Source organism: Nanorana parkeri, unplaced genomic scaffold (genome assembly GCF_000935625.1).
Source record: "Nanorana parkeri isolate BGI_ZX_2015 unplaced genomic scaffold, ASM93562v1 scaffold416, whole genome shotgun sequence".
NCBI lineage: Eukaryota > Metazoa > Chordata > Amphibia > Anura > Dicroglossidae > Nanorana > Nanorana parkeri.
Genome location: NW_017306684.1, coordinates 188,132 through 196,164, shown reverse-complemented (window position 1 = coordinate 196,164; position 8,033 = coordinate 188,132). Strand labels below are relative to the sequence as shown.

The window sequence follows — 8,033 nt, the reverse complement described above, 5'->3', positions numbered from 1 at the left end:
GGCGGCGAGACTCCGCCCACCGGCTCCGTAGCTCCCACCGCACACTACGGAGCCGGTGGGCGAAGTTCCGCCGCCGGGACACATCACACACGGCGCCCGCAACTTCCCCACAAGGTCACCGCTGCCGCCCCGAGGCCGGGCCTGGTGGGAAATCCGGGCCTGCTTATACCCCGACTCTTGATATCGATTTGCTGGAACAGTTGCTTCTACTGGAAGATTTACACTTTGAGATATCCATTGCAATAAAATCATCTTAAAGGACCTCTAATGCATTCTGATAACTGCATGACTGTATGAAGCAAATACATAATCATTGCCTTAATCATATGAATTCCCATTTTCACATTTCTTTATTTATATTTGTTGAACATGACAGAAGAAGTTCGCCTGAATGTGGCTAGCTACTACCCTGTTTCCCCGAAAATAAGACCTACCCCGAAAATAAGACCTAGTACTATTTTTAGGAATTGCTACAATATAGGACCTACCCCGAAAATAAGACCTACCCCGAAAATAAGACCTAGTACTATTTTTAGGAATTGCTACAATATAGGACCTACCCCGAAAATAAGACCTAGTTGTGCCCATCCCCAGGGCCGGTGGTGGCATAAGGGGGGAACTTGAAGAGCCGCGGGAGAGAATCAGCGGTGCCAACGAAGCCGGCGCTAGAGGAAGCGAGGCGGCAGCGGAGGGAGCAGAGCCGCATAGGCCGATGCCTCCTCTATAGCGCCGGCTCCTGTCACAGGCGGAGTGATACCAAACGCACTCCGCCTGCGAGGAATCGATGGTGAAAGCGCGCTTTGCCCATTCTGGTTACCAAACTGCTCTTTGAAAGGTACGGCGCCCCCGATTGCCCTGATCACCATATTTTTAGCTTTGCCATTTTGAATTATTTAATTTGGATTTGCATTTACTTTGGATTGTTGTACATTAAAAAAAAATAGGACCTACCCTAAAAATAAGACCTAGTGGGTTTTTTTGAGCCCAACAAAATATAAAACAGTGTCTTATTTTCGGGGAAAACATGGTACTTGCTATATTAGTCATATAGATATTATCATGGTAATTGACACATGCTGCAGATGCTATATTTAGGGGGTTATTCACTATAGAGCCGAAAGATCCAGCTGTTGCTTTGGCTGATCCTTCGGCTGGCTTTGGCCGCCCCTGCCCTTCGGTTCAGTCGAACCAAAGGGCTGCTGTACAGGCTATTCACAATGGCCCGGACAGCAGCCGAAGGCAAACAGCGGCTCAGCGGAGCCCAACATGTATGCTTCAGCTCGGCTGAACTGCAGTGACACCCAAAGCATGGAGAAAGGTAGGCCGAAGCCCACAGATCTCCACGCAAATGACAGTGGAGGCTGGGGCGGAGCCAGCCGTGATCTCACGAGTGGCTCCGCCCAGTTGTAATGACAGATCAGCGTCCCCAAATGACCTGGGGACGCTGATCTGTCATTAAACAATAACAACTGGGCGGAGCCGGCCGTGATGTCACAGCCGACTCAGCCCAGTTGTTATTCATTGGCCGGGACCTGCTAGAGGACATCGGCAGGTGCCGACCAATAGGAAACAGTTGGGCGGAGCTAGCTGTCACCACTAGCTCCACCCAATTGTTTTTCTTTTGCCGCCATCTGTCAGAAGCTTCATTATGCAACTGGAGTTCGTCGCGTGCGGTCGGGTCGGCGTGCGTCTTTTTTTTATTATTATTTTTTAATTTTCCTTTTTTTTCACATTTTTCAAATCATTTTTCAACTTTTTTTTTTTCCATTCTCTTCACTTATTTTTTATTCTTCTCGCTACCTTGGAGGTACCGAGCAGAATAGCCGAGCCACATGCCGGCTATTCTGCGGCATTTGGCTATTCACTTACTGCTGTTCAGCCCCCGATCCAGATGTTGCATCGGCTGAGTCGAAATCCTTCTTCACTTTGGCTGACCGAAGGCAGCCGATGTACAGCTCATTTTAGCCGATGTATGGCTGAAGTGTATAGCTGAACAGCGTTCGGTTCACTTCACTTCGGCTCGGTTATTCACCTTCGGCAGCTAAGTAAATAACACCCTTAGTCCGGGCATTTAGGCATCAATGGCCTCCTGGTTATGAAAGGATAATTCAAGACAATGATATGGTAGCTAACACCTTCCAATGAATATGTTTCTCTGACAAAAAGCACGAATATGGATGAGTTTTGGGTTTGCGACTACCCCATAGGTTCACACCGAATCTAGGAGATTCGCGAATCATTAACTTTTGGCTGAAAACTTCAAATGCAAGTTCGCCACCAGAAATGATTAACAACCTAAAATGCAGTGCATGGCCTTTGCCCCTGGTCAGCTGAGTAACAAGAGCCAATCATTTGAAGGAATGGATAACTGAAGGAATGGTGCTGACACTGTCCTTCCTTCTGTAGGGTGGCAAATTTGTCCCCCATGGTCCCTGTGTGTGTTGTAAAGTAGTCACTACGCCAAGCTCGCTCCCGGGATGGACTGCAATCTCAATGCAAATCAGTAAACTAAACATGAGATTGTAGTCCATCCCGGGAGTCAGCTTGGAGTAGTGACTACTTTACAACACACACAGGGACCATGGGGAACAAAAGTAGCCCCCCTCCAGAAGGAAGGACAGTGTCAGCACCAATTCAGAGATGATTGGAGGATCTACAGCCGAGTGATACACAAATAAGGTACATTGTTGTTCATAGTTAAGGTCCTTAAATGTGTTTTTTTAGATTTAATTCCTGAGTTTAGTGTCACTTTAACAAGCATGCGAAGAGAAGAAGACCAGGTGGCAGCCTTCCATTCTGAGAAACAGATGCTTGATGTTGAAAAGCCTATGAAGCACTAACTAATCTTGTGGAGTGTACTTTGACTGGGAAAGCAGGCTGTTCCCTATGGGAATCTTCAGGACAGTGGTGGGAAGTGTCCTTAAAGGAGAACTATGGGGTCAGGGCTTTTCTCCATAGTTCTCCTAAGGGTAACGGGAGTACACAAACCAGCGTTCTCCCGTCACCCAAAGCTCAGTATACCGCGAGCTACAGCTGGAATGGATCCTGACAATTTTGTCTGGATCCACCCAGCTGCCTGAGTGACAGCTGGCTCTGCCTATCTAGAGGCAGAGCCAGCTGTACCGGCCCCCTCCCCCGTCCGTTCTGCCAGTCAGCACTGGAGGATCAGACAGGGGAGGGGGGGAATCCCTGCAGGGAGCCATGAGTGACAGTCACGGCTCTCTGCACGTATAGATCGAGAAGTGAGCGGGAAGTTCCCGATCTACTGAGCCGACCTGTGACAGTTTCATGGTCACAGGTCGGCTCAGATTATGAGGCTGAGTGAAAATCACTCACCTCATAATTCTCCTTTAAGATCTGCAGGAGCAGGACAGAGATATGGTAGAATAATGCCCTGGTTATGGTGGAAGGAAAAAACCACCGTGGGAAGAAAAGAGGTCCTGGGCTTTAAAAACAACCTTGTCCCAGAGTAGCACAAACTCACCTCGCAGAAGTTATGGTGACGAGAAAGCCAACTGTGTGATTAAAGATAGATAGAGCAATATTCCTAATAGGTCCAAAGGGCAGCCTTCCAGGAGCAGGCAAAACCAGGTTGAGATCCCACAGAGTCCAGGAGGAAAATACAGGAGGAACAATGTGAGCAAACTCTGAAGGCCTACACTAAGAAATGAGAGGCAAGCGGTCTTTGAAAAAGAACGGCTAAGGCTAAGATTTGACCCTCTATGGTAATTAAGGCCAAATGCTGATCTAGACCAAACTGGAGAAAGAACAGGATTTGTCCCACAAAAAAAATCATGGCAAGGAATTTCCTTGTTTAACACCAACAGAGATAAGCTTTCCAATTGCCATGGCAGACTTTTCCAGAAGTCAATTTCTTAGCTTTCTAGAGCATAGGGATGACTAAATGCAATAGGCCCCTGTGACTCAGAACAGCCAAGCCGTTAAAAGACATTGACTTTTAAATAAAGTGGTAAACCGACCCCTTGGGGTAGATCTTGAAGATCAGGGAGGGCCTCTGAAGAGTCTGCCAGGCCCCTGATGATGTCCAAGTAAAACATTCTCCTGCGCCAATTTGGCATGATGAGAATTCCTGCAATGTCCTCCATTTAAATCCTGTGGAATATGTGAGCAAGTTGCTTCAGAAGAGGAACGCATAGATCAGGTTAAACTTATCCCACAAAATCACCAGAACATCCACTTCCAAAATTAGAGGATCCCTGGATCTGGTGACAAACATGCTGAGTTTGTTGTTGAACCTGGAAGCCAGGAGGTCCATGTCTGTCTTACTCCATCTGAGACAGAGGTTTATAAACACCTTTGGGTCAAGAGACCAGACATTGATGACTGAGGAAGTCCACTTGCCAGATTTCCAAGCCTAGGATGGGCACAGTGGTCAGGGCTAAAACGTGACGTTCTGCCCAAGCCAGAAGCAGATTTGCTTCACTTTGAGCTGCAGTGCCTCCCTGATGGCTAATGTAAGCTACTGCCATGGCATTGTTCCTCTCAATCCTGGTCAAATTACTTACTGACAAGAGGTCCATAAGGGATAACCAAATCGCCCTCAGTTCCAGGATACTGATCAGGAACCCAGCTTCACCAACGACTAAGTGCCATGTACTGAGAGGGTACCTCAAACTTCTCCCCAACCTGATAGGCTGGCATCCATCCTGAGCACCTTCCAAACCATTAGGGAGGAATGTTTTGTCCAACTAAAGCACCCTGCTTGTACCCCACTATGCCTGATCCTACTAGTCAAATGGAATAAACCAGAGACTTCATCCTCTTGTCCCATGCAGCCAGAATGGTTACCTGCAATGACCTGGAGATAAATGATGGTATATGGAACTGCTTCAAAGGAGGACACCATTAGGCCAAAGACCCCATGCGAAAACAGAGGATCAGATGGCTCCTGGACTTCAGAGGATGTGTAGTATGATAGTGATTGCAACACCTAGTGGTCATTGGTCAACACGGACACTTGACTGCACTGACCAATGAGGATCTCTTTTGAGACTGTGGGAGTGAAGAGGGTGTTGTGAGTTAATTTAGTTTTTCTTTTTTTTAATGAAAAGGTGATTTTAGCTTTTATCCAATGGCAGGTTAAATTCTTTATCAGTATATAAATAATAAATGATACAAATTAGTCCCCAAGCTAAAATAAATCATCTACGAGTCTTTATGGATTTATTTTCATGACGGTCTCTGGGGCAGGTTGAGATTATTTTCTCTGATAATTGGGTTGGTTATAAAACCAGCTCTCTCTATATATTCAGACGTAAGGCGGTGCACGGGGGCCTGAGCGTCAAACAATTACATCTCTAAGAGGTAAAAGATTAAAAAAAACTCTAATGCTTCTGTTCTTCTATATATTTAAATATGAAATATTCTTCCAGTAGCAGCAGACCCATCAGACTGCAACATGAATAAGTCAATGGAATTGTGCGAGTGTCACTCAATTCCCTGTATTCGTTGCGTGCTACTTTCTGAAAACTACAAGACTGGAAAATCCGACTTGGTTCTCTCCTTGCAATGTTTATGAGGTGGCTGGGGAGCTGTGTTTGCCATAATGAGCCCTGTCTGTACTGTGCTGGAAGATTTCATTGTCACTTGGAAAGTAGATTTGCAGAACACAGAAGATCTCAAAGCTTGGATTGTTCATTGCTTGTTAAGGTGCTTCTAAAAAAACAGTCCCTCACTTGGCTCTCTTATCTCCACATGGCCATATATCCATAGCAATAGGTGCTGTAGAGAAGGGGAGTGTAAAGGTTATGACGGGGGGCAGTATGTACAGGAGAGGAGTGTGGAGGGTATGACAGGGGGCAGTATGTACAGGAGAGGAGTGTGGGGGGTATGACAGGGGGCAGTATGTACAGGGGAGGAGTGTGGGGGGTATGACAGGGGGCAGTATGTACAGGAGAGGAGTGTGGAGGGTATGACAGGGGAGAGTATGTAGAGGAGAGGAGTGTGGAGGGTAAGACAGGGGGCAGTATGTACAGAGCGGAGTTTATTATGGTGAGCATGTGCAGGAGAGGAGTGTGATGGGATCAGTGGCAGGCAGGTAGCTATGAGCTCATTTCAGTGATCTGCTATAAAATGGTATCTTCTGCCACCATTTTGTTGAAGACCACAGCAATGTTTTTACTGCAGGGTGGATGGGCACCATGATGCCAGAGTCACAATAGGAATTTCTGTGTTTCTGTAGCAATGGCAACAGTGTTTTCAAATACTAGATTACAGTCGGGCTCACAATGGGAACAGAGAGAATGCCTCATCTTTGGCTGCAGTGATCGCAAACAATATGGCACCATGTTGTTGAAGACCTCAGTAATAAAAATCTGACAGAGGTTCCAAACCGCTCAAAAATCTATCCAAAACTGAGAAACAAAGCTTTACCTTTCAATACACTTAAATTTCCTGTATTCCCAGAGACTCTATTTCTAGTAAGAAAGATACCAAGTCCACATTTACAGCCACTGATATTGTTGGCTAAGAACTTGGTATGTAATGAGGATGATAATGATGATGGTGATGATAATGAAATGGCATTTAAACGTTTTTTCTTCAAACCCAAGTAGATGCCCTCACAACTCCAAATGTCATTCTATCAAGGGGATCATTTAAAACAAAATCTGTCTGAATGTATTAATTCGAACTACTGTAGGACACCAGTTGGTATCATCTTTGGATATTCGGTTATCACAAACAAATAAGTTGCTGACAACTGTTTCAGACCAAAAACATCATGGGTGTCAAAAACAAGACTCTAGTGACCGTGTTCGAGTTTTCTGGTCTTACTGATGATAAATTAGTTGCCCCCTTCCTCGTCATGTTGTTTTTAGTGGTTTACATGGTGACCATATTTGGAAACATTGGGATGATGGCCATAGTTACTATCTCGCCCAGCCTCCACACTCCTATGTACTACCTCTTGAGATATCTGTCTATGGTGGACCTCTTCTATTCTTCAGTAATTACTCCTAAAATGTTGTCTGATCTGATTTCTGAGAGGAAATTAATCACATTCATCGGCTGCGCCCTTCAGTTCTTCTTCTTTTGTGGGCTGGTAGCTATGGAGGTCTTTGTCCTCACAGACATGGCGTATGACCGATATGTCGCTATCTGCCACCCTCTTCACTACGTGTCAGTAATGACTAAGAAGAAATGTCTCGGTCTTGTCCTCCTCTCTTTCTCCATGGGATTTGCACAGTCAGCGGCACAGACCAGCAGTCTATTCACTTTAGAATTCTGTGACTCTAACCTCATAGACCATTTCTACTGTGACATTCCTCCACTGATCAGGTTGTCCTGCTCTCCAACCCGCAACTGCACCATCGTCACCCTTTACTTTGTGTGTTTGGTTAGCTTAAGTTCAATGATGACCATCCTGGTCTCCTACGCCATCATCATCTCTTCCATCTTACGGATAAACTCAGCGTCTGGCCGGAGGAAAGCATTTAGCACCTGCTCCTCCCATCTCATGTGTGCTTCCATCTTCTACATCACAGTTTTCTGCACTTACTTTCATCCATTCTCCACTGCCCTCCAGAATCAGGAAAGGGTCTCTTCTGTCATCTTCACGGTGGTGTCTCCAATGCTGAATCCTCTTATCTACAGCCTGAGAAACCAAGAAGTGAAAAAGGCCATCCTACATCTGCTCCAGAAAAGTCCCAATTAACATATATGACATCATGATTCCTATCCAACCAAAATATACCTGGTTCAAAAGATGGTTGGTGGAAAACCTGTGTTGAAAAAGAAATGGAAGTCCCCTTTCTGAGCTTTCCTTCTCCAAATGCTATCTACCTGTCATGGTAATCCAATGGCTTTAATACTTCATGACTGATCAAGGTCATTGTGTGGCTAGTGCAGAAATGTCAATGTAAAGCCTTATATGACAATGGCATACCCATCCAGTTTCTTCTCAGCTTTCGAGATATGGTTGCCTGGAAAATACCGTAGAGTCTTCTGAAAATGTTACATATGTTTTAGAGTCACTGACCCCCAACAAGCATACAGTAGTATAAGGTTTTGAC

General features: G+C 45.5%; 2 protein-coding genes across 2 annotated transcripts in view; both read left to right on the top strand.

Annotated features, from left to right (window-relative positions):
- LOC108789752 (olfactory receptor 1019-like) overlaps positions 1-1,903 on the top strand; it is a gene marked incomplete at its 3' end in the record, with an annotated part of 4,708 nt that extends 2,805 nt beyond the window's left edge. Inside the window, exon 2 of the mRNA XM_018559833.1 lies at positions 1,892-1,903. Within this exon, the coding sequence (XP_018415335.1) occupies positions 1,892-1,903 (12 nt within the window). The remainder of the gene's footprint in view (positions 1-1,891) is intronic.
- A 4,839-nt stretch (positions 1,904-6,742) lies between these two features.
- Positions 6,743-7,675, top strand: LOC108789685 (olfactory receptor 1019-like). The gene has a single exon (XM_018559767.1). It carries the CDS (start codon positions 6,743-6,745, stop codon positions 7,673-7,675), a length of 933 nt encoding a protein of 310 aa, XP_018415269.1.
- The last annotated feature ends 358 nt before the right edge of the window (positions 7,676-8,033 follow it).

What these genes read in the sequence shown, in the direction of transcription:
- LOC108789685 (XM_018559767.1), top strand. Translation starts at nt 6,743, where the DNA reads ATGGGTGTCAAAAACAAGACTCTAGTGACCGTGTTCGAGTTTTCTGGT.